General features: G+C 43.5%; 1 protein-coding gene across 2 annotated transcripts in view; it reads right to left on the bottom strand.

The window, feature by feature from the left end:
• Positions 1-21874, bottom strand: part of GALM (galactose mutarotase) — a 51285-nt gene extending 29411 nt beyond the window's left edge. Inside the window, exons 1-4 of one of the 2 annotated variants that reach the window (XM_038561304.1) lie at positions 21461-21874; positions 13018-13172; positions 7966-8172; positions 2082-2163 (exon numbers count right to left, since the gene is read on the bottom strand). In XM_038561304.1, coding sequence (XP_038417232.1) covers positions 2082-2163; positions 7966-8172; positions 13018-13172; positions 21461-21650 — 634 coding nt within the window. In that variant the 5' untranslated portion in view covers positions 21651-21874. Of the gene's footprint in view, positions 1-2081; positions 2164-7965; positions 8173-13017; positions 13173-19698; positions 19910-21460 lie in introns of those variants that run through there. The other variant, XM_038561305.1, reaches the window with a different exon arrangement.
• Between the last annotated feature and the right edge of the window lie 4825 nt (positions 21875-26699).

Here is a 26699-nt window from a genome sequence, read left to right as displayed (position 1 = left end):
GCTTGTTTTGTCTTTCATGACCTTGACACTACTGAAGAGTCCTGGTCAATTATTTTGTAGACTGTCCCTCAATTGGGTTCATGTGATGCCTTGTCCTAAATGAAATGAGGTTAGACATTCTGACAGAATATGACACAAATGATGTGCTTTTTCAGTATATCATATGAAGAGGACACAATACAACTTATTGGTGATGATGTAAACCTTGATTATTTGATTACGGTGCCCTTGGCTTCAAACTGTTCATTATCTATCATTCTTAAGCTCTTCATTAGCAGAGGTGATAACCAAAGTAATAGCACCCCTACAGGGGGTGGGAAGAGAGGAAAAGACCTTCCTGACCTCCCACATGTAGCTGCCAGCAGATGGACTTATGGAAGGTTGGAGCGCAACACAGGACATTTAGTGCTCTAAGTCTCTGTCAGACACAGGCCAGAGATCTTGGCCTGTCAAGAGGCAGCAGGCAGCTGCCCTTCTTCCCAGAGGGAGAGGAGCTGATACAAAAGTGTGTGTTTCTAGATTTCTGTTCTTCTTTCCCTTCATCCTCTACTTTGTTTACTTTGGTTTTCTTTGACTAAGCCTTCTACACTTACCTCAGCTCTGATTTTAATGAAATTCAGTAAGAATTTCTGGACCCCTGCTTTGGGGTAATTACTTTACATGAATTCCCATAAGCTGCCACAAATAACAGCACCCCTGTCAGCCATCTTGAGGTCATCAACCTGTCCCCTCGACACAGATGGTGGTACACCTACAATCTAGTACAAATCTACACCACTGGGATCCCTGGGTGGCGCAGCGGTTTGGCACCTGCCTTTGGCCCGGGGCGCGATCCGGGAGACCCTGGATCGAATCCCACGTCGGGCTCCCGGTGCATGGAGCCTGCTTCTCCCTCTGCCTGTGTCTCTGCCTCTCTCTCTCTCTCTCTGTGTGACTATCATAAATAAATAAAAAATTAAAAAAAAAAATCTACACCACTTAATCCTGGAGGCAACACATGAACCAAGGTTGTTTGTTTGTTTTTTTCTTGTTTTTAATTGAGATATAATCCACATACCACAAAGTTCACCCTTTTAAAGTGCATAGTTCAGTAGTGTTTAGTATGTTTATAGGTTGTGCAACCATCACCTCTACCTAATTCCAGAATCTTTTTATCAGCCCAAAAAGAAATTTTTTCTTTTTTTTTCAAAAAGAAATCTTGTAGCCATTGTTACTTTCCATTGCCCTCTGTCCCCAGCCCCTACAACCTCCTAATCTACTTTCTATTTCAATGGATTTGCCTATTTGAATAAGGTAGTTTTTTTCTTTTTTTAAACAATTTATTTATTTATTCATGAGAGACACAGAGAGAGGCAGAGACACAGGCAGAAGGAGAAGCAAGCTCCATGCCGGAAGTCCGATGTGGAACAGGATCATGCCCTGAGCCAAAGGCAGACACTCAACCACTGAGCCACCAGGCATCCCAAGCTAGTTTTGATCCCAAATAATAATAACCAAGATGATCTCAATTCATTTGACCTAGGAGGCACACACACTCACACATTCATAACGTTTGAGTTTGGCAACACCTCACCCTGCCTTTTCATACTTTGAACTCTCCATGCTACCCCATCCACCCAACTCTATCCTAAAGGTGACATATGCATTTGTCTTACCCAGGGTACAACCTTTCCTCCTCCATCAAAAACCACATCGGGCTCTATCAGTGTCCTGCACTGGTGAAGTAATGCCTAGATAAATTTAGCTCTGGTGAGGTGTTAAGAAGTATCAGATTTACATTTTAGCAGAGAATTCTTGCCGTCTAGGCTTGGCTAGGATGGCCATGTTGCCCAGGTTGTTTAGAATTTCCCTGTTGCCCCGGGTTAATTATTAATAGCATCCCCTTTCCCTCTCAAAAATGTCCTGACTTGGGTGTTTAATTATATGATCACCCAACCTTAACCAACATAAGTGACTAATCATGGTAATTATATGTAATTTGGAAGCCAACAGAGAAAATACATTTAGGTAAATGAAGTTTCAGTACTCCCCCAATCACACCCCAGCTCTGCATTCCCATAAAAAAGTTTAAATTCACCAACCTGTAGGAATCAGGGTTTCATCCACAGGCAAAAAGGCATCAGCATCTATAGTGACTTCATGGTCATATATGTTTGGAGAACCCTGGAAAGGTTGAGAAAGAAAATAAGACCTAATGCTTAGTCTTATTTTGTATTTTTGCCTTTAAAAAAAAAAAAAAAGATTTATTTGAGAGAGAGAGAGAACACAAGCAGTGAGGAGGGGCAGAGGAAGAGGGAAAGAGAATCCCAAGCAGGCTCCATGTTCAGCATTCAGTGGAGAGCCCCATGTAGGGCTCAATCCCATAACCCTGAGATCATGACCTGAGCCACAATCAAGAGTCAATCATTTAACTGACTGAGCCACTCAGGTGCCCCATGTACTTTTGCTTTTTAACTTCTCTTGCAGAAATATTTTTAGGCATTGACAAACACTTTAGAAATTCCATTTCGGGACACCTGGGTGGCTCAGTTGATTAAGTGTCTGCCTATGGCTCGGGTCATGATCCCAGGGTCCTGGGATTGAGCCCCATGTCAGGCTCCCTGCTTAGCAGGGAGTCTGCTTCTCCCTTTTCCTCTGCCCCTCTCCCAGCTCATACTCTCTCTCTCTCATAAAAAAAATAAAAAAATAAAAATAAAAAAAAGAAGAAAGAAATCCCATTTGACGTACAGCAATGATAAATATGTTCATTTAAATGTAGGTAGTTAAGTCCTCAACATAGCAACTGTACATTTGAAAGAAATTTTCCATGGGTGGCTGAGTGGCTTAGCAGTTAAGGATCTGCCTTGGCTTGGGATGTGATCTCAGGGTCCTGGGATTGAGCCCCAGGTGTGGCTTCCTGTTCAGTGGGGAGTCTGCTTCTTCCTCTCCCTTCTCCCTGCTGCTCCCCCTGTTTGTGCTCTGTGTCAAATAAATAAAATCCTTTAAAAAAAAGTTTTCCAGTGTGAGCCCAGCATGTATTTTCTTTTCTAAATAGAATTATTAGTGTGAAAAGTCAGAGACATCAGTGTTTTGAAAGGCTTTTGGACTTTGACTTATTAGCAGAGGGGTTTCTCACGCTCTCCTCACATGCTAGGCAAACAGAAGAACAAGAGCTGTTGACCTGAAACACAAGAGCTGGATGGCCAACTATCACCAGCAGGCTTGGAGGTAGGGGTATCTCTCTCCTTTCTCTGGCTCAACTCCCATCCAGAGGACCCACCCTGTACCAAATGACAAAAGCCTGGGAGTCAGAACTGGAGTTACTTCCATTAACCATGCAGCCTGTCTTCCCAGGGGGAGTCAAAGACCAGTCAGTAATCAGAAGGCCTGGGGTCTAGTTCTGGTTATCATGGAGTGGCCCCAGGGAAATCACTTAACCTTGACTCTCTTGTCCTTCAGGGTAAAATTGGGCCAATGATGCTCCCATCTTTTCCAGGGTTCTTGTGAAGAACAGTTTAAATTTTTTTTTTATTTATTTATGATAGTCACACAGAGAGAGAGAGAGAGAGAGAGAGAGAGAGGCAGAGACACAGGCAGAGGGAGAAGCAGGCTCCATGCACCGGGAGCCCGACGTGGGATTCGATCCCGGGTCTCCAGGATCACGCCCTGGGCCAAAGGCAGGCGCCAAACCGCTGCGCCACGCAGGGATCCCTGAAGAACAGTTTAGTAAAGCTGTGTTGTGCTACTTGCAAATTGGAAAAGACACATACAGATTTCTGATAAAAAGGATTATATTTTAATAGTATATTTTCAAGCTTCACAGCAAAAGATGTGTAAGGGCAACCAGGAGAGGGCTTTTGCTTAGTGAATGCTCAAAAATAAGCTAAACTAGTGTGTCTCCACTAGGGATGATTTTGCCAGAGGACAAAATTTGACAATGTTCTGGAGACATTTTTGACTGTCATGACTGGGGGTGGTAATGATACTGGCATCTAGTGGGAAGAGGCCAGCAATTCTGCCAAACACCCTATTAGACGCACCCCTGCAGCAAAGAAATTGCCTGACCCAACGTGTTAGTATGCTCGGGTTGAGAGACTGAGCTAAGCTAAACTGAAAGCTAGGCTGGGTTCTCGAGAAGCAAGCAGAAGGAGGCGGAACCCTGCAGGTTAACCGAAACAGATTCTCTAGTCAGAAAAACTTAGGCCCACATAATCAAATGGAGTTGTCCTGAGGACAAATGCCAGCATTTTAGAGACCTTGAGAATCTATGTGTAAACATGCCAGAAACTGCTTTAATGACACTCCGGGAAGGCTGTTTCTGAAGAACAGCCATGGTCTTGTGTCCTCCCCATGGGTTCATATGGGCAGGGATAGGAGTGGACGGGAGACAAGCCCAGGGCAGAGGTCTCTCTTCTGCCCACAGTTTCTACGCTTAGCCACTCGTTTAGCCCCTATTCTGATGTGAGAAGGTTGGTCCAAAATGGAAGGGGTCTACTGCATCCCCTAGAGCAGCTCTAGGCTAGAGTGGTCTCTCCTGCCTGGCTCTCCCTACTCCCATCTCCTCATGCCTCAGGGGTACTGCCAGCACTGAAGAGGCCTCTGCTTCTGAGGGGAGCAGAGAACTAGGAGCTATTTCCTTGGCTCTCTTTCTCTCTTTTTTTTTAAGATTTTATTATTATCTTTTTATTTGACAGAGAGAGAGAGAGAGAGAACATAGCAGAGGGAGCAGGAGAGACAGAAGCAGGCTCCCCATCGAGCAGGGAGCCTAATGTGGGACTCAATCGCAGGACCCTGGAATCATGACCTAAGCCAAAGGTAGCTACGTAACCAACTGAGCCACCCAGGTGCCCCTCCTTGGCTCTATCTGCTCAGTGCTCAGTCGAAGGCTGAGTAGTATTCCATTGCATGAATGTATCACAATCTGTTTGTCCATTTCCTTGTTGACAGACTTTTGCTTGTTTCCAGTTTTTTACTATTATGAATAAAGCTGCTTAGGAATTTCCTTCTTCTATTTGCTTTGTAGCTCTAGGGCAGGAAGAAAATGATTCACCAAATAAATTCACAAGTCTGAGAGGTTAGGAAGAAGCTGGGGGGGAAGGAAAGGAACATTTATTAGAGAGCCACTCTCTTAATGGGCACTGGGTCATCAAGCGACACCTACATTCCTTTATTAAAGGGAAGCATGCTTCATTTTATAACTCTTCTGACCTGGAATAATGCGATGATCCACTCTGGTGGAATATTCCTGCTGTATTCATTTCCTTTCTAGGCTGATGAAAACCTGGCAAAAGAATGCGGATCCACCAACAGATCTTTTTTTTTTTTTTTTTTTTAATTTTTATTTATTTATGATAGTCAGAGAGAGAGAGAGAGAGAGGCAGAGACACAGGCAGAGGGAGAAGCAGGCTCCATGCACCGGGAGCCCGACGTGGGATTCCATCCCGGGTCTCCAGGATCGCGCCCTGGGCCAAAGGCAGGCGCCAAACCTCTGCGCCACCCAGGGATCCCCCACCAACAGATCTTGAGGCCCACCTCTGGGTTCAGTGTTTGCTTTGGTTAGCTTTGCTCAGCTGCTACTAGTTCAGGACATTAACCATTTACAGAGCTCACTGTGGCCTGCACGGGGCTTTACAGACCTTTCCGTGCATTGCTACTACCACTGCCTTACTTCAGCTTTCATCACCTCTAGCAGGCTATCACCAACTCTACAATACTACCCAAAAGCCACAGCAGCTCCTTTACTGGCACCCTCCCTTTTCCCTGGCAGAATGGTGACTTGTTGATTCATTCTGTGGTAGGCCACATACTCAGGGAAAGGATGGCCCCCCTAATCCCACCGGGTGAATTTTGTTTGGCCTAAGCCCATCATGGTGGTCCAAATCCCTTGCTAGTATTGGGTTAGGCAGGGCAGGGACACACTTCTGGCCCATGAAATGTGAGGCAAAGTCTGCTGGGAAGCTTCTGGGAAGACTTCTGTTTAATCTTCAAAATGGAACATTGGAGGAATAGGAATAGGTCCCTTTTTCACTTGCCTCTGGATGTGACTATATGAAAAAGTGATTCCTGGAGCTGTGCCAACCATCTTGTGAAAAGGAGAAGTTGAGCCCTAACATAGAAGCCAAAATACTGAAGAAGCAGAATAGAAAGATGGAAGAACCAGGGTCCTTGCTGACATACCCCATCCCCTAGTCATGCTGGAACCCCACTATGGCTTTTCATCTCCAATTCCCCCAGGCCACTTTCCTACCTCTTAGAATGTTTGTCCAGTTTGGGGTGAGATAAGGAAGGAACATCATCAACAACAACAAAGCCCAAACAACCTGCAACCTATAAACCTTTTTCATTCTTTGAAAAACACAGTTCTCTCCTCCCCCCAGGCCACTGACACTCAGAAGTGATGAGTCAAAATTCGGCCCCAGGTAGAACAAACATATTGCTTATTAAATTTAAAAACCAATAAAGAAGCAACAAGAAATATATAAGATGAAGTCAACTACTTTAAATGATCAAGTTCTGAGCTATTTCCCTGGGGAGGGTTTAAGACACATAATCACACTTTCCTGGGTAGAGCAAGAGATGTTCCAAAGATGCAGAGGCCCCTAGACCCGAGGCCCGGTGAATGACCACCCACTCTTATCAAAATGCCCCAAAGGGCTAATGACCCCCTGCCATCCTCAACCCTGAAGCTAGTGGCTGTGGATTTGAGTTGCACTCACTAAGAGTACACAGAAGGCAGTTAACCTTGATCACCCTTGTGGGTGGGGTCTGTGATCTGTGAGGGTCCTCTTGCCAAGTAAATGGAAAGAGCTTTAGTGAACTGCATTCTCACTTTGTCTCCTTGATTGGAATATATCAGCAGATGTAATACTTAGTGTAATTTCCATTTCTGAATCTATTTCTTTAGAGCACCTACCCCTGCCCCCAATTATAAAATAGGATGTCCTAAGTATACAAAAATGCAGAAAAGAGTGAAAAATCACCATGATCTACTACCTATAAAAAAAAATACTAATATTTTGTTCTATTTCTTCAAGTTTCTTTCTGAACTTACTATAAAAAGTACGGTCTTTATGCACATTATTGCAGAGCCTCTTATGGCTGGGCATGTTTGTTTTGGTTTTGATTTTTGCTTTGTCTTTAAGATCTTAAGGAGGATGGTGGAAGTTTCTGAGGATAAGCAATAGACAAGTTTAGAATCATCTTATTTTTAAAGGGAGAACTTTGGAAATTATATAAGAACCAATTAATTCGTGCTACTTGGAAAGATCCTAGAAAAAAAAGCAGCACATCATCAGCAGACTCCTAAAAGAGTGTAAAAAAGCAAGATATTACTAGCTGGCTGTGAACATCATCTTGTGGTAGGAAATCATGCCAAAGCGATTCAAGTATAGTAGACAATGATGATGAAGAGGAAGTCTACAGAGTTTAGCTAAACTTTCTACTCTGCCTCATGTAACAGCCTCTTCAACAAGCCGAAATATTACCATTAGGAGGGAATAGGATAACGTAGAGGGGTTTACCTGAGGGGTCGGGAGTGTCTCTCCACCACTCTTAGGGTGGGCGGCACAGTGGAGGCACACAAATGTTAGCAGCATGTTGAAAGGGACAGAGCCAAGCCCATTTTTAAAGTCCCAAGGGTGGAAACTGCCTTCACTGGAATTTTTTAGGGGTAGGAGTGGAATGAGGAAACAAATGTAAGCTCATGGTACAGTGAGATGAGAGGGAATTCTTGAATTAGCTACTTACTTGTCTGAACATGTAGGAAAGAGATCATTCTCTGGGTAATAAATGTACTCTTTCTATCTTTCTCTATAACTTCCATTTATTGAGCACCTACTATGAGTCAGCTGCCTTGCTAGACATTTTTCCTCATTGCCAGGGCTGACCCCATTGCAAGAGTAATTCTATCCTGGGTTGGTCTCTCCAGCCACTCCCTAGGCCATTCCACAAAGCACACAGCAGGAGAGCAGAGGCAAGTTCACTTACCTGGCCTGCAAGGTTGAAATAAGAATGGTTGGTCAGATTGACTGGTGTGGTCTGACTGGCCTGTGCTCGGTAGTTGATCTTAAGCTCCCCACCATCCAGCGTGTATGTCACCCAGACTTTCAACTCTCCAGGGTAACCTTCCTCACCATCTGGACTGACCCTTGAGAACTGGACGCCATTTGACAGCACTTCAGGGGTCCAGAGGACCTAGAAAAAAGTGTTTTCAAAGCTTTTCAGTCATTGCAATCTTGAGCTAAATGCCACATTTCAATATTAAAGCTAGCTAATTCTAGGAAGAGAAATGGTTGTATGATCTTTATGATGTTTAAATAATAGCTTAGATATTAGTTGTTCTAAAATTTTGTTTATACAAAAAAGTAGACTTTGAGAGAAAAAATTTTTTCTTTCTCTTTACGTATTCATATTCCCTATATTCTTTCTCCCTAAACTTAGATGTATGTGTTTACAATATTTTCTTCCTCCCCTTCTTTAAAAGTTTTTTTTTTTTAATCTTGGTATCTCATTCTGATAAATGTCATATAGCAATATCTGCCAATGGTATTAAAAGATGACCTTAATAAATCAGCCCCTCTTTTCCAGGAAAATACTATTTATGAATATTTATTTTATTTTATTTTATTTTATTTTGAATATTTATTTTAAAAAATGCCTCAAGAGTTTCTGTATTCCCTGGGCAGAGTTCCAAACAAATAAGAAGGCACTTGTTCTGTTAGGAAGAGTTCTGCCCACAAGTCAGGAGTCCTGATTTGGGTGCCAGGTTTGTTCTTAGCTCAGTGTGTGATGTCGGGTGGGCATGAGTCCCTGCCACAAAGGGATTGAAAAAATGATCTTGAAGTTTTCTTCTCATTCTAGAAAATATGATTCTAAGGGTGGCAAGAAAAAGAAGGTTCCAGGAGTTTTTTTGCTTTTGGAAATAGGAATCTTGGATTTGCACAGCGGTTCCTCTCACCTTTGCCCTAGAGGCCTCAAGATTACCCACCCATACAGGGGAGGGACAACCAGGATTTACTGGGTGCCCATGATGAGCCAAGACACTTTGTTAGGAACTGCACAGACACTGTCTTATTTGTCTCCAAGCTGACTCATTATAGGCACCATTATCCTCTTTAACGATGAGAGAGCTGAGAGAGCTGGGCTCAGAAAGAATATACTACTTTTCCTAGCTTCTTCCAGCTGGGAAGACAGTGGTCTTATCCTGAGCTTGTTTCCTTATTCTATGCTTTCAGAGAATATACTGCTTGGAAAGCCCGATCCCTTTGGGGAGCCCTGGGGTTCACTAATCAAGAGGTCTTTGCTGACATGAGACCTCTATTTGTTTGGTGCTCACCAGTCACTGACCTGGTGCTTTACATAAACCATTTTATAAGGTAAGGATTTGGTTGAACCAAACAAAATGATTGTCTTTGTAGGTCAAAAGAATTGAACACTGGCAATTTCAAATGGCTCCAACTAATACTATGACCCCATTTTACAGATGAGCAAACTGAATTCAGTGGTGTTACTTTGCCCACTTCCACCTCCCATATTCCAGGGTAGTTGAGTAGAACCTTTCCATACTTCATGCTCATTGCTTAAAACTCTTTTTTAAAAAAAAAATTTATTTATTTATTTTACAGAGAGAGAGTGTACATGCAATGGGGGAGGGGCAGAGGAAGAGGGAGAGAGACAGTGTTTGTTTGTTTGTTTGTTTGTTTTTTGAGGGAGAGAATCTTAAGCAGACTCTGACCTGAGCATGGAGCTGGACAAGGGGCTTGATCTCACAGCTCTGATATCATGACCTGAGCTGAAACCAAGAGTCAGATGCCTAACCCATTGTGCTACCCAGGTGCCCCATGCCTATTGTTTAAAGGGGAGGAAATCTTGTTTAAAGTCATACACGGGGGCACCTGGGTGGCTCAGTGGTTGAGTGTCTGCTTCCGGCTCAGGTCGTGATCCTGGGGTTGTGGGACTGAGTCCCGCATCAGGCTCCCCATTGGGAGCTAGCTTCTCCTTCTGCCTATGTCTCTACCTCTCTCTCTCTCTGTGTCTCTCATGAATGAATAAATAAAATATTTTTTTAAAGTCACACATGTCATTAGGGACAGAACTAAGATTCAAGCTCATGCAGGTAGTCTACACCATTTCACATCTTCATTTCAGTGAATGTTTTGTTTGAATCTCCTTTTTTCAATGGAAGAGTTGAGGCCGAACACTGTCATTCCAAATAGACTTGAAAGATAATAATTGCTGTGGGCTATAAGAATGGCTTTTGAGCCCAGGTTCTGCCCACCTGCTTCTAGTGTGGCCTGGATCTCTCTTACTGATGTTGAGAGATCCCACATTTACCAGGAAGGGAAGCCCAGCAGGAGCGGAGGCCTCTGCCTTTACCTATGGTGAGAGCAGCTGGTATCTGAAACAAATTCACTGACCTTAGTAAAAAATTAATTTTACACCCTAGTTATCTCCTAGAAATGCTGAACTTTCAAGATACTTAAAATACAAAGCCAGTTATATGCATGATTAAAAAAAGAAAAAAAATCCCCCAAATGGAAAATTTTAAGAATAAAGTACTTGAAATAAAATGTTCTTAACTTGCTACCTAGTTTTTGTCCTTCAGAGAAAGAACACAGTGGAAAGTTTTTTTGTGTAAACCGTCATTATCAGATAAGTATAATTATGTGGAAAACCATTCCTATTCATGCGAGAATATCCCTGACCCTACAGTTTCAAAATTTCCTGAAAATTTTCACATTTGCATCTCTAGGCTTACTTATGTACCATTTCTAACCCTGTTAGGTTATTCAAATTTCATCTTTTAAAAAAAATGTGTTGCTATAAATAGAAAAAGACATATCTACAAAGCAGCTATTATTCAGTAACTGTTGAGATGAAATACAACTTGAAACAAAGTTCACCTGATACTGCTCATGTTTCTGTACAAAAGTTTACAGTTCAAAAGCTTTCAATATCTTCAGGATAAATTCCAAGTCTTTCCCCACCCTCTCTGGGCTTCTGCACAGCCATCTTTTCCAGTACCTACTTCCTAAATGAAATGCTATTTTTTCTTCAAAGGATTTTCTTCAAATCCTACCTCCCCAGTTGCCATGAATTTGTCCACACCCAGTTTCTGTAACACACTACTGACATCCATATTATGGGGCTTGTTGCCTATAGCAGCTATTTATCTAAGGGTCTGGCTCCTTCACTATACTGGAGTCTCAGAAATCCCCACCATATCGTGCTCCCTGGTTCACAGAAGGGAATCAGTAGGCACGGTGCTCTGAAGGATGTGTATACTATCTTGCTGTGTTTTTACCAGGGACACATGTGAAGCAATATCACAGAAAATACTACAGTGGAATAGAGGGAAGAGGAACAAGCCAGAACAGGTGTTGTTCTGAGGCTTGTCTGAAGATCCCTGTCAGAACACAGCTGGGCCTAACCTCCTCTGGTTGGGTTTTGCCCATGCACCTGCCATATTTCAGAGACCCTCTGCCCTGGGACTGCCAGGACAGGGGCTACCCCTTGCCTTCATGCCTTCCTGGTATGAGGAGTCCCATCATGGAGGAATGGGGAACAGAGGGGCAGTATGGTTCTAGGCCACAGACAGGAAGTTGCTGACAGAGTGACCAACTTCCTTCAAAGGGACAGGTGGCAGTAAGAGGCAGAAAAGAAGAAATGGTGATCTTTAGCTGCCATACATGTTGCGGTATTTTCTGGTTCTTCTTTAGGGAATAAACTGGGTGGTATAATTTAAAGGAGAGTTAGTGGGCAGCCCGGGTGGCTCAGTGGTTTAGCACTGCCTTTGGCCCAGGGCCTGATCCTGGAGATCCAGGATCAAGTCCCATGTCAGGCTCCCTGCATGGAGCCTGCTTCTCCCTCTGCCTGTGTCTCTGCCTCTCTCTTTCTCTCTCTCATGAATAAATAAATAAAATATTTTTAAAAATAAAATAAAATAAAATAAAATAAAGGAGAGTTAGTTACCAAAATTGTTTCCCTGAAATTAGACTAGTAAGAGAGTTGCTGGGTGTTAACCCTCAGACTCCCACACAGTTAGGAAGCATGCCAGGCATTTCTACCTCAGGGAGAAGCTATCTGATTAATTTGCTGTCCTAACCTTGTTTTTCCAGGAATTCACTTGGGGAATGGGAGTTTTAATGTGGAAAGGGGTCATTGGGGAAGAATCTGAGGTAATTTTGAGGCATGAGGCACTTCAGTGGAAGGCTAGGCCTGGATGTGGCACACACTGCCACATGGAGAGGGGGCTTAATGAGTTTCAGGGGTGTGTGTTGGACCGGGGGTGCCTATAGAGGCCATGGATGACACCAGCAGGTATAGTGTAGAAATGGGGGCGGGGGGGATCCCTGGGTGACTCAGTGGTTTGCCGCCTGCCTTCGGCCCAGGCCGTGATCCTGGAGACCCGGGATTGAGTCCCAAGTTGGGCTGCCTGCATGGAGCCTGCTTCTCCCTCTGCCTGTGTCTCTGCCTCTCTCTCTCTCTCTCTCTCTCTCTCTCTCTCTCTGTGTTGTGTGTGTGTGTGTGTGTCTCTCATGAATAAATAAATAAAATCTTTAAAAAAAAAAAAAAAAAGAAAGAAAGAAATGAGGGCTGCAGGCCGGACAGCCCAACCTAGGAGGTACATGGCCTTTCAGACCCTCAGATACCTCATTTGGTGATAACACAGGGCTCTAGTAAGCATAAGAGAGAATCCATGCAGATGCCTTGTACAGTTTTCTGTTGTGCCTAAGGTCCACTGGACTTCCTGATGCCGACACTAGGAGAAAGTCATTCCCCAACTTTCCCCAGTCAAGGGCTATCGCCCTTTCACTCATGGCTCCCCTGCCTGTTACCATCAGAGGAGCTACAGAAGGATGAGTCCCGGACCAGGGAGTGCATCTGCTCCCTCCAACCACTGGAGCAGCCTCTTTCCTGTATCACCTCACCATGCATTTGCTATAGGGCCTGGGAGTGAGCCTGGCAAATAGATGGTGTGTTTGAAGGTACTCCGTGAGGGGTACTAGGTGAGGATTCTGTCCAGGGCCCCTGACTCACCTTGTCGAACCCTCGGATTCCTCCATGCAGACTGTTGGGCCCATTGTTAATGGCCAGCTTGTACTCCTTCCCGTCCAATGTGAATGTCCCTTTGGCAATTCGGTTCGCCACCCTGCCAACCACTGCTCCAAAGTAGGGCTGCTTTTGGAGGTAGCCTGCAGGACATGAGATAAAAGTGTTTTTTAAAACTTCTAACCGGGGACGCCTGGGTGGCTCAGTGGTTAAGCGTCTGCCTTCCGCCCAGGGCATGATCCTGGAGATCTGGGACTGAGTCCTGCGTCAGGCTCCCTGCATGGAGCCTGCTTCTCCCTCTGCTTGTGTCTCTGCCTCTCTGTGTCTCTCATGAATAAATAAATAAAATCTCTAAAAACAAAAAAGCCTTCAAACCAGGGGCATCCATCTGGGTGGCTCAGTGGTTGAGAATCTGCCTTTGGCTCAGGGCATGATCCTGGGGTCTGGGGATCGAGTCCCACATGGGGGTCCCCACAGGGAGCATGCTTCTCACTCTGCCTATGTCTCTGCCTCTCTCATGAATAAATAAATACAACCTTTAAATAAAATAAAGTAAAATAAAACTTCAAACCAAAGGTCAGGCTCACAGTACTGCACACCACTTTCTCCTGAGAGAAGCTGAAAGTAATAACAACTTGGACATATTTAAGTCCTCAGGGAAGCACAGAAAAAATGGTGTTCTTTACACACAATGTTTTCTCTTTCCTAAAGTAATGCCTGTTCTTTATAAACAATTTAAAAGAACTTTATCAAGCACAAAGAAGACATTTTTTTTTAAAGATTTATTTAGGGATCCCTGGGTGGCGCAGCAGTTTAGCGCCTGCCTTTGGCCCAGGGCGCGATCCTGGAGACCCGGGATCGAATCCCACGTCGGGCTCCCGGTGCATGGAGCCTGCTTCTCCCTCTGCCTATGTCTCTGCCTCTCTCTCTCTCTCTGTGTGACTATCATAAATAAATAAAAATTAAAAAAAATAAATAAAAAATAAAGATTTATTTATTTGAGGCGGGGGGAAGGCAGAGGGAGAGAGAGTCTTAAGCAGACTCTGTGCTAAGCACAGAGCCCCACTTGGGGCTCGATCTCACAACCCATGAGGTCACGACCAAGCCAAAACCAAAAGGCAAATGTGCAACCAACTGAGCCACCCAGGTGCCCCAAGAAACTTAAATCATCCTAACCTCATCACTAGAGAGAACTACTGTTAATATTCTTATGTATATGCTCCTGTCTTTTAGTACATGCAGACATGTGCTTTTCTTCATTTTATAAAAATGGAGTCTTAGTTTACATGCTGCTTTGTAATCCGCTCGTTTCTAGGCCAATCTCCTAGGTTATATTTTTGTATTGTCTTGACAAGAATTCTTCTTTCTTTCTTAATTTTTAAAAAAATAATACAAGGCACCTGGGTGGCTCAGTGGTTGAGCGTCTGCCTTTGGCTCAGGGTGTGATCCCAGGGTCCTGGGATTGAGTCTCACATCAGGCTCCCCACAGGGAGCCTGCTTCTCTCTCTCCCTGTCTCCATGTGTCTCTCATGAATAAATAAACAAAATATTTTTTTAATGAAAAATAAAAATAAATTATACAATCATTTCATGAAACTATCCTTTATTTTTTAAAAAAGATTTTATTTTATTTATTTATTCATGAGAGACAGAGAGAGAGAGGCAGAGACACAGGCAGAGGGAGAAGCAGGCTCCTTGTGGGAAGCCTGATGTGGGACTCGATCCCAGGACTCTAGTATCACGCCCTGAGCCAAAGGCAAATGCTCAACTGCTGAGCCACCCAGGTGTCCCATGAATCTATCCTTTAAAAAGCATTAAACAAATATACAGAGTGGGTTTGTCAGAGGAAATACAGCACCTGGTTGAATCTGAACATCAGATAAACAATAATTTTTTAGTATAAGTACACCCACATTATTATTATACATGAGACATAGTTGACACTTAAAAACCATTTGCTGGGGCACCTGGCTGGCTTAGTCAGAAGAGCCTGTGACTCTTCACCTTGGGGGCTGTGAGTTTAAGCCCCATGTTGGGTGTAGAGATAAATTAATGAATAAAAACTTAAAAAAAATTTTTTTTAAACCCTCATTTGTTGTTTATCTCAAATTCATACTTAAGATAAAAATAAAAATATAGGACACCTGTATTTTCACTCACTAAATCAGGCAAACTTAAGAAAGAGTAAAATAGAAAGAGGCACCTGAGTGCCTCAGTTGGATAGGCATCCAACTCTTGATTTCGGCTTAGGTCATGATCTCGGGGTTGTGGGATACAGCCCCACATTAGGCTCCATGCTCACAGAGGAGTCTGCTTGAGATTCTTTCTCTCCCTCTACTCCCCCTTCCCCACTCTGGCTCTCTCTCTCTTTATCATAAATAAATAAATAAATAAATAAATAAATAAATAAATAAATAATTTTTTTAAGGAAAGAGTAAAATGTGGGGATGCCTGGTTGGCTCAGTGGTTGAGCATCTGCCTTTAGCCCAGGGTGTGATCCCGGAGTCCCAGGATCGAGTCCCACATCGGGCTCGCTGTATGGAGCCTGCTTCTCTCTCTGCCTGTGTCTGTGCCTCTCTCTCTCTCTGTGTCTCTCATGAATACATAAAAATAAAACTATTAAAAAAAAAAGAGTAAAATGTGAAAGTCCCTCTTTTATGCTTTAACTCTTCTTTTTCCCAGTGACAACCACAGCTAACGGTTTGGCATATACACTTCCATTTTTGTTTGTTTGTTTAATTAACTACAGAGAAGCACATACAAATACCCAAATGCAATATTTATATAAAGAGAATTGTACTATGCACATCATTTTGCAACTTCCCATTTATCAAATGCCTTAAGATCTATCCAAGTGACTACATATCCATCTACCATATTCCTTTTGATGGCAACATGGCATATTGATGAGCAAAACTGTTGTTGGGCTTTTTAGGGGGCTATAAAAAGCAATGTGCTTGAGTCCTTTTACTTATAAGTTGTGCATGGGCATGTTACATAGATCTTTCCTTTTCTAAGTACCTCTACCATATGATTGCAATGGTAGAGACTAAGGTTTGGAGGTAGATTCTATATCCATCCCATCTATGTGGATCAGAAGAGTATACAATTCAAGCATATAAATTATTTTTACCATGGCTGGAGGGGCTCTCAGGATACAGACCCTGGACCATTGGGCCAGTTACAGGTCATAGGTTTCCATTACTCAACCTTGGGCATAAGTAAAACATCAATCATTCTTTGCCAGATCTTTCCTGATTCACTCCGTTGCTAACCTGCAGGTCCTCAGAGTCCTGCCCATGGACTATCATAATAGCTGCCACTGAGTTCTTCCTAAGGCTCAGCTGCTTTCAAAGTGCTCTACATTTGACTAATTTCGCCTTCTGGATAGTTATGAGGTAGACAAAATTATTACTCTCATTTTATAAATATGGAAACTAAGGATAGACAGGTGAAGTAATTTGCCCCCACATACAACTAGTTATCAGAAGGGAGGTGGGAGTTGGTGGAGAGGTCAGTGTGGCCTAGGAGAAGAGATGGTTGTAAGTTCAATTCACCAGAAAGCCTTGTGCTTTTCAAATAATGTGATGCGTAAGAACAAGTACTCAGGAGCCAGACTGTTTAAATCCACATTCTTCTCATAACTAATTGTATTTCAGAAACCAATGCTGCCAACTGTCTCCAAAAAACTCCTTAGAACAAATGGATTTTATACTATCTTCATATGTTTACTAAGCTTTTATATCAAATCAGAATTATAAAAAGTGACAATCCTCAAATTCTGAACAGGACATGACTAAACAGCTTGTTTTGAAGTGCAGAAAATAGTGTTTTCCATGTAAAAAGGACAAAGTTTTCCAGGTCAATCCACAAATGATGATTTAATCAAGCCAATTGCCCATGTCAGGTAAAGAGCAAAGGAATAGTCTGTCCCTTTTCCTGGGCAAAGGACTGGCCAGAATGTATTAACGGATCTCTCCACTCCTCTAGCATCCCACAGACCCCAACTGGGCAGTCCACCTCATACAGCCCAAACCAGCCAAAGTGCCCTGAAGTTGAAATAAAATTGCCTTCCAATCCCAGTCTAAGCTTCTCCAAACTGAATGACTTTCCTTTGGCTTTGGGAGAGAAACAAACACTACTTTAATTGACAAGCACTTTAATCGTCCCCAATATTTTCTCTATTTTCAAATGGCTGCTGGTTGTCTACATGGATCTTCACGTCCCCTCCCCCCTTTTTAAAGATTTTATTTATTATTTATGAGACACAGAGCGAGAGGCAGAGACTGTGTGGGGAGCCCGATGCGGACTCAATCCCAGGACCCTGGGATCAGGACTGAGCCAAAGGCAGCCACTCAACCACTGAACCACCCAGGTACCCCTCTTCCTGCCCTTTATTCAGTGTTAAGCAAGCGATGTAAAAGGTTCAAGTAGTGTGAGGGGAAGATATTTGGGGGCAGGGGAAGGAAAGGAGATAAAAATTATTGATGGCTCACTACGGACAGACACTATTGCAACCGGAAACACATTTCCTCATCATTACCCATTAGTTAAGGTGAGGAAATAAGTCTAGGGAGGTGAAATAACATGCTTGGGTCCCACAGCTTTAAGGGACAAAGTGGAGATTTAAATCAGGAATCCCCAGTGCTCCTACAAGGGCACTCTTGGGCATGTGGAGTACCACACCACAGCCTCTAAACCCGTCCCATTTCCTCCACCCCCTATGAACTGTGGTTTTCTAAAAGCACGAAGTCTGTTTTTTCTACTTTTTCCATAATGGCTCTCATGGCAGTTAATAGCTGGGTATTTGGTGGTAACTGGGGGGGAAGGCAAGGGGGCAGAACAGGCACTGATTGTGTGGGTAGGCTGTTTATACCTGTGGCTTATAGGCATATAGTCTCATCACAGGTTTTGAAAGAAGTCATAATGACTGTGGGTGGGACCCGAAGATGAAAAGCACTTTAAATATTTTAAGTACAAAAAAATGGCAGAAAAATTCATAGGAGGCATTACTAATTTTTCCAGGCTATAACTAAAAGATCATATGGTTTACCTCTTTAGAATTCTACAGAAGAAAGATCTAATTTTCCCAGGGAGAAATTGAGCCATTCTGACCTCCGGTCATGGCCATGATCCAAACAGTTTATATAATCTATCTGGGAAACTGGAGAGAGTTCACATCAAACCTGGCAGTTACAAAAGGACCCTGTCTCATGGAATTACCCATGCTTAGCTCCTTCCTGTGGTTCAAAACGTTTCAGGGAAATAGTAATGTCAAGATAACCCCCTATTGTCATATTCTGTTATGTGTTAGAGCTTTAAATGATTTACCTCAGTTTTGTTTATATAATACTTACATATTCAGATATTCAAAATGAATCAACAGTGAAAATTAAGCCTCCTTCTAACAATCACTGTTAGCAATTTCTCTCTCTTTTTTAAGATTTTATTTTATTTTTTAAGCAATCTCTACACCCATTGTGGGGCTCAAACTCACAACCCTGGGATGGAGAGTCGTTTGCTCCACCAACCAAGCAGGTGCCCCACTTTTGCCAGTTTCTTAACATGGGTTTTAATACACAAAAATTGGTCAAAATAGTAGCAGAGCGCCATTTCACACTATTCTAACCGAGCCAAGTATGCTTCCTGTTATGACATATACGAAGTCTTCTTTTATCTTCAGCAATACTGAAAGAATCTACAAAAAAATTGAAAGACAGGGCTGTAAAAAGGGAACAAAGGGCCACTTGCATTAACCACGAGGATGGGTACACATATTAGAAAGCATTACTTGATATTGTGAGGGCTTTTTTCCAACCTCTCCTCTTCTGCAAATAGCTTGCTTTCCTTTTAAAATCAGTAATTCAATTATCTAGGGGCGCCTGGGTGGCTCTGTCGGTTGTGTCTGCCTTTGGCGCAGGTCATGATCCCTGGGTCCTGAGACTAAGTCCTGTGTCTGGCTCCCTGCTCCCTGCTCCGCGGGAGAGCCTGCTTCTCCCTCTCCCTCTGCCTGCAGCTCCCCCTGTTTGTGTTCACACGCTCTCTCTCTGTCAAATAAATAAATAAAATATATATTTTTAAAAAGCCTTAAAGGGACGCCTGGGTGGCTCAGTGGTTGAGTGTCTGCCTCTGGCTCAGGGCATGATACCAGCATTCTAGGATCAAGTCCCACATCAGGCTCCCTGAAGCGAGCCTGTTTCTCCCTCTGCCTCTGTCTCTCATGAATGAATAAATAAAATCTCTTAAAAAGTTAAAAAAATTGAAAAGCCTTAAAAAATAATTCAATTATCTAAATTATAGCATAGGAATGAGGATGTCTATCTTGACCCAATAACCAAAATATGTTAGACATTTTGATTCAAGCTTTCAGGAATGAGGATGTCTGTCTCGACTCAGCACCCAGAATATTTTAGACACTTTGATTCAACCTTTTTTGTGAAGCCTAATAAGAAAATGCTATTTAACGTTCTCAAGACATGTTACTAACATGGAGGGCAATACAGCACAAGCTAGATCACTGTAATCCGAGGGGATCTATTTGTTTTCTCCCTTTTAAGAACCTGTGGGGATAGTACTTTCTTCACTTAGACTCCTGCAGAAGTCACAGACTCCTAGGGATGGCTCCACTGTATGGATGCCCCCTCAAAAAATTGACACTTCCATGCTTACAAAGACACTGCTGTTTCCCAGGTGTCATGTCATGGCACGTGGTTCATTAGAAGTCCACAAAGACGCCTTGTCTTTTAAGATCCGTGTGACTCTTGGGACGCCTGGGTGGCTCAGCGGTTTAGCGCCTGCCTCCAACGCAGGGCGTGATCCTGGAGTTCCGGGATCCGGTCCCACATCGGACTCCTTGCATGAAGCCTGCTTTTCCCTCTGGCTGTGTCTCTGCCTCTCTCATTCTGTGTCTCTCATGAATAAATAAAATCTTAAAAAAAAAAAAAAAAGATCCGTGTGACTCTTCTATTGGAATTAAAAGTGGTAAGGAGTGAGGGTAGGTGAATGTGTGTGTGTGTAGAGGTGCAGAGGGAGGGCGTTTATCTCCTGAGCAGTGATAAGGCAGAGATGGAAGAGGCGATAAAATTAAAAAAAAAAAAAAAAAAAGCAGATGCTGACAGCTTAGCATCTCCAATGCTTTGCTGGCTCGGAATTCTAGGCACTATGTCCAATTTTTCGACCCCACTGGGCAATTTTGCACCAGCCAAGTAATCTCTTTGTGATTCTGTGTCAGCATAGAAAATAGTTATGCTACTAACAGGTGACTCAGCGAAATGATTCTCAAGAATTGTCTTTTGTCACTCGTCAACCCCCTTGCCTTCTGACTCTGATGACAGAAGATCTGAACCCCCACCAGAGAAAACCAAGACCCAGAGTCTTCTGTTGACTTCTAACCATAAGCCATGTTACATGTCTAAAGAATCAAACAGATAGAAAGACACACCTAGAGGAAAACCTCAAACCTCCTCTAGCAGTTTTTGCCCCGGCCCCTTCCACTGAGCAAAGGGCCTTTATCTTCAAGCAGATTCCCTTCACCAACTTTATTTCAGACCTCATCTCCTGCCTAGCTACACGGTAGTGACATGAGAGCGCTGCATACATTTTCCTTTGCTGAGATCAAACTGCAACTGCAATTACTTCTGAATGCGATTATTTGGCTAATGTCTATCTCCCCAGCTGAAGAGCAAGCTCTGTGAGGGTGACTGAGGACCTTGTCTGAATGAGATAACTGAATGAACAGTTTTTGGATGCACAGATGAATACATCATCCCAATTGCCCATGGATTCCAATAAAGTGGAGGTTCATTCTAGTGGGAGACCTCATTGCTAGACAATGAGTGGGTCTTCCACTTTTCACTGAGCAGCCAGCCAATGCTGGGCACTATATTACTCCAGCCCAAGTGGCTAAATTGTCTGCACCCACTGAGCCATGTTGGAGCATTTCTGAGACACCAAGAGAAGGAGGCCTCCAAGAGAAGTTGATGAAGAAAAAAGGAAGTAGAAGAGGAAGGAAAAAAAAAAAAAAAAAAGGAAGCAGATGAGGCAGGTCTTGATTTGTCCTTCTACAAAAAGAACCTGAGGGAAGAACTGGGAGTCACACCCCCTTCTTAGCCAGCTTTTCCTTCTTTTTGCCCTCTGGTTCAAAGATGGCTCCTGGGTTACTGGGGTTTTATCTTACCTTCAACTATTCTCAATTAATTAAAGCAAAGCCTAAATAGACAACCAGAGGCCATGTCCTATAGCTGTTCCCACTCATTCGTCTTTTCCCGGGCAATGGATGGAAACACAGAAAGTCGGCCGGCTGCAGGCACCCTGACGGCGACCAGCTCGGCGACCAGCTCGGGGCTTCCCCCTGGGTCCCGGGCAGCAGCCCGACCCAGGGGGGGTGAGCGGCAGGGCTGGGGGCCCGCAGCCCAGGCCGAGTTCAACCCACCTTCCAGCTCTGCAAAGCCGAGCACCACATCTGACGCCCTGCCCTGCCTGTCTTTGGCCTCCAGGGCCGTAATGGTGCAGCCCCAGGAGATGATGTCCACTTTGAGCAGGTCAGACTGCAGCTGGAACTTCTCCACTGTCCCTGCCCCTGAGGGCAGGTCCCCGAACACGGCTCTAGTCACCGAGACCATGGGCAAAGCCAGGGGCGGGCAGCGACTCCCGGCCCCGGGAACTGCAGCCGCGAGGCAGGAGCGGGAGAAGTTTGCTGGAGAAGAGGCGGGACGCGGCCCAGGCCCCTCCCCTTCCTTGCCTAGATTCAGGGAGTGACCATTCCTGCAAAAAATATCCCCTGGCGACTTTCTGAATCTTTCCTTTGCCTGAGGGTGACAGGAAGGCAAAATTTCCAGACCGTCTTTTCCTTCGCTAACTCTGGCTGCATTGCATGTTGGGAGTGGTAGTCTTTGAAAGGTGAAATTGCATCTTGGGGCCTGTAGTCTTTCTACGGGCCAAACCCAAACCCTGAATCTGCGGGATGCTACCCCCGTTCCTGGCACGCGGTTCTCAAACAGGTGCCAGTGAGCTAGCAGTGAGCTAGCTGTTCATTAACGTTGGTGGCAGACTTTCAGATGAAATCCTGGAAAACACAGAGAGCAGAATTAGACACAGACGAATGTGGGGGGTGGGGGTGGGGTAGGAGATTCTGGTTTTAAATGAACTCTTTGATCTCGAGGAGAAAGAAGTACAGAAGCGCAGAGGTGATTTAGAGAAAGGGCAAGTAAGTGCAGGCCACTCTGAACACTGAAGAGTCATTCTGTTTGTCCCACACAGTGAAGCTCTGGACATGCTTGTGCTGGCTGTGGACCTACAGTAGCAGCCCAGCTGGACAGAATCAAGTGTAGATAAGGTAGGGCTTGGTTCCATGGAGGTGGTCAGAGACAGCATCTGACTTTCTTTACCTCAGGGCTCTGGGGAAGGGCCTTGAGGATCTACCCCATTTAGTTCATGAAATCCAAAATTCCTTTAAGAAGGGATTAAGGGAGGGTTCCCTGGGTGGCTGAGTCAGTTAAGATCATGATTGAGGGTTATGGGATCAAGTCCCAGGCTCCCTCCTCCATAGGGGAAGTCTGCTTGCTTGGGGATTTTCTCCCTTTGCCCCTCCTCCAGCTCACATGCTCATTCGCTCTGTCTCTGTCTCTCAAATTAATAAATAAATCTTTAAAAAAAGAGAGAGAGGGGGATCCCTGGGTGGCTCAGGGGTTTAGCACCTGCCTTTGGCCCCAGGCGCGATCCTGGAGTCCCCGGATCGAGTCCCACGTCGGGCTCCCGACATGGAGCCTGCTTCTCCCTCCTCCTGTGTCTCTGCCTCTCTCTCTCTATGTCTATCATAAATAAATAACTAAATAAATCTTAAAAAAAAAAAAAAAAGAGAGAGAGGAAGAGAGAAAGAAGGAATTGAGGGAATATTTATTGAGTTCCCCCCTAAATGTCACATACTGTACTTTCATTATCTCTTTTCTACAAGCAGAAAAGGGGTGGTGGGAGAGGAAAAGACAACAGATCATGCTGTAGAGTGCCCCAAAATTACCTGAGATTTTTCAAGAATGTGTATTTACAGGCTTATTCCTGGAATTTCTGATTCTGTGAGTCAAGGGCAAGACTCAGGAATCTGCCCCTTTCATTTCCTAGGTTATTCTAATGCAGATTATCTGGGACCAGACTTTGAGAAATGCTACTTAACAGTTTGATGACTGATCTCTTGTGGGGTTTTTTTTTTCCCCAAAAATAGGCTCTGATGCCATAAGACTAAGATAGAGCTCCTAAAGTCCTTAACAGGATTGTCATATAAAATACAGGAGCCTGTTTCTTTGCTAAATGTGTCAAATCTAGACAGTACTGGGCCTAGGAAGGAGGAGGATGCTGGAAACCAGAAGACATGTTTTACTTGACCACCTTTAGACTCATCTATGCTTGACACTGCTTTCAGTTTGGTTTCTAGGTTCTGCAGCAGGAATCCAACTAGACCGCAGTAAGCGCCAAAATGCATCCATGGTTGGAAAATGAGGAGAACTGGAATCGTGTTCCTGGAATCAGATGCTAATGCAACATAACTGTTTCTCAGCCCTCTCTGTCTGCAGTTTGAAGGAATATTTAACATTCTTGCCACAAGCCTCAATTCTCATTCATGAAGCAGGGGAATTGTGATAGCAAAGGAAAAAGAGAGCTTGCAACAAGCCTTGGTGAAGCGAAACACATAATAACAAAAAGACCCAAACAAGTCAAATTACAGACTGCCCCAGCCTCACACAATAGCCGATAGCGCTCTTGCGTGCTGCTTCATCAGAAATTCTCATAAACTCTGCAATCCTCATCAGCCCACTTCACATTTGTGGCTGATTCATATACGAGCCCTTTCGGCAATGCTGTGTTAGCACTGATGTCTCAGACTCTCTTCTGTGGGCAGGAAGACTGCATTTTCTTTTCTCAGCCTCCAGTTCTCAATGTTCTGCCAAGCTCATGTTGTCACAGAAAGAGATAAATGCATTTGAATGGCCAAAGCCAAGTGTCACTAAGGGAGGTATTGTAGCTAGGCTTGGTAGAAAATGAAACAGACTATGATGTCTCTCTAAGATGTAAGGGGACATTTCTTTATTTCACTTTCCTTTCACTTTTAAGGGCTTAACATATTGTTCTAACTAGAACTAGCTTGTGCTAGGTCAGCTGTCAGGCCTGAACCTTGACTTTTCTTACCAAAATATCCCATTTTCCTAGTGATACTCTAAAGGGATATTTGTACACTTAGGACATCTGGCTGGCTCAGACGGTAGAGCACGTGGCTCTTGATCTCAGGGTCATGAGTTCAAGCCTCATGTTGGGTGTGGAGCCTACTTAAAATAAATATATTAAAGGAATATTTGTGAACTTAAAAAAAAAAAAAAGGAAGAAGAGGCACCCTAAATCGAAGGAAATATTTTCCATCTCCAAGGTTGGATTAGGTCAGAAGTAAGATAGTAACTTTGAAAACGAAGCATTGTCAAATTCAAGGAAGTATTTATTTTTATTTTTGGAATGGGCACCAAGGGTGAAGTTATGAGGTAAAAAGAGAAGGAATTGTAACATTTATGTCAAGAGGAGTTGCTTAAAATAGATACCTTTTCTCTCAACCAGAGAGTGTGGTGCCAGGGTAGACAGGTAAAGAATAAGGTCAGTTTTTCTTCTTTGCTAGAGGTTAATCTCCAAAGTTGAGTGCTTGGGGTGCTAGGAATGAGGAGATCTGAGTCCTTGGACCCTGGGCCCTACCTCCTCATTCTGTATAGACACTGCAGGTGTGCTGCTCCTGGGACCCATCAGACCCAGGGCCCATGGAAATGGCTCCAAAGCTTTAAGCCGTTGACAAGGTGTTAGGCAGAGGAAAGTCTCTGAGCCATAATAATAAAACCAACTCACCACACCTCACAGTTTGTCTATAAAGAGACCCAGAATAGCTTCTTTTCAGTTGATTAGTTACCATCTTCCTGTTGGCTTTGTCATTGCTCTGAACTCGAATAGTGTTTATCGTCAGTTCTCTTCATTGGGCACTCAACTATGCAGTGTCTTAGATCATTCTTTATCTTTCCATGAGTACATTTTGTTGTTACTGTTTACTCAATTATTGGCTCCCTGACTTGATATTTTGACTCATACACTTTTTGCAACCTCAACAACACTATATGTGGTTTCAGAAGAAACCTACTCATCTGGAAGCTCAGAATACCTGGGAGAACCCCAACAGGATCACCAGAGGCAGAATTCTTCACACTTCAACTCACCTGTTTCATCAATAATTTTGGAGTGATTGCTGGGGAAAGTATGATGAGGGCAGGAGAAAAGTTGTTGAGGAAGATGGATTAAATTTTGCTGTATGACATGTTCATTCATCAAAGATTCATTAAGTATGTGCCAGGCACTGTGCTAAGCTCTGGTTGCCCATTGATATGTAAAACCTGATCCTTGAGACACCTGGGTGGTTCAGTGGTTGAGCATCTGCCTTTGGCTCAGGTCATGATCCCGGGGTTCTGGGATCGAGTCCCACATCAGGCTCTCTGCAGAGAGCCTGCTTCTCTCTCTGCTATGTCTCTACCTCTCTCTCTGTGTCTCTCATGAATAAATAAATTAAAAAAAAATCAGGATCCTTGCCTTCAAGAAGGTTACAGTCTTAATATGATACAATGCTCATCTCTATCTTCCAGAAAGCCTTCAGTAAAATCTTCAGAATTCATTACCAGTGTTGAATGAAAAAAAAAACACTGGGACTGGCCTCAAAGGAGTTGTAGTTTCAGGATTGCCCAGAGATGTTCAGCTTTATTAGGACTATTTTAGAATTTCCTAGCATCAAACACGGGGACTGGCAATTTTAGATGCTCAGTAAATAATCATTGAGTGAATACATGATGCATTCATATTTACAATGCTGTAATGGAAAACTGGCTCTGATATCAGAAAACCTGGGTCCAAAAGGCATTGGAACTTACTGGCCAGGCAATTTGTTCAACCACTCTGAACTTCAGTTTCCTCAACTATGAAATGGGAATAATATCCTATTTTTATTGGGATTGGTCCATCCAATTTTTATTAATTGGTTCTTAGTAAATATAAAGTGCTAAAAATGTACTGGCACCATGATAAACACCTCTAGTGAATCAGACACTGTTACCTGATACAGAAACTGAGACTTATTGAGGTTAAGTAACTTGTTCAAGGTCACATGATTTCTAAGTCAGGAAATCAAGATTTGATCCTGGGCACTTTGACTGCAGAGATAGGAGCATTTAACTACTTCTGTATATGCTGCCTGGTACTGCGGTCAACTGAGAACCTGGATTCCAAAGCAATTCTAATATATTACGCCAGTGTAAAATGTTCATCTCCTAATTTTTATGGTAATTACAAGTTTAAAAAATGAGTTTCTGGAATTAGGTCACATTGAGCTCAAGAGGGCATTGCATTCATTTACTGTAGGTTAAGAAGGGCCCAAGGAGAAGAGCTAGTCCTTGGCACCCATACACTCTGGAAAGGAGACTCTCATCGCCTCCAGACCTGTTATATTGTCATTTGTTTACTTATTAGGTCTTCTGTCAAGAAAATGAAAGCTCCAGGAGAGCAAGAATTTTCACTGCTGTATCCCAATAACTAGAACAGATTAGAAGATCACTAAAAAATATGTGGGACAAGATGTGAAGCGTCTCTTGTACATAGCTGGTAGG

This window comes from Canis lupus, chromosome 17, assembly GCF_011100685.1.
Source record: "Canis lupus familiaris isolate Mischka breed German Shepherd chromosome 17, alternate assembly UU_Cfam_GSD_1.0, whole genome shotgun sequence".
Lineage (NCBI taxonomy): Eukaryota > Metazoa > Chordata > Mammalia > Carnivora > Canidae > Canis > Canis lupus.
This window is presented reverse-complemented; position numbering and strand designations above follow the sequence as displayed.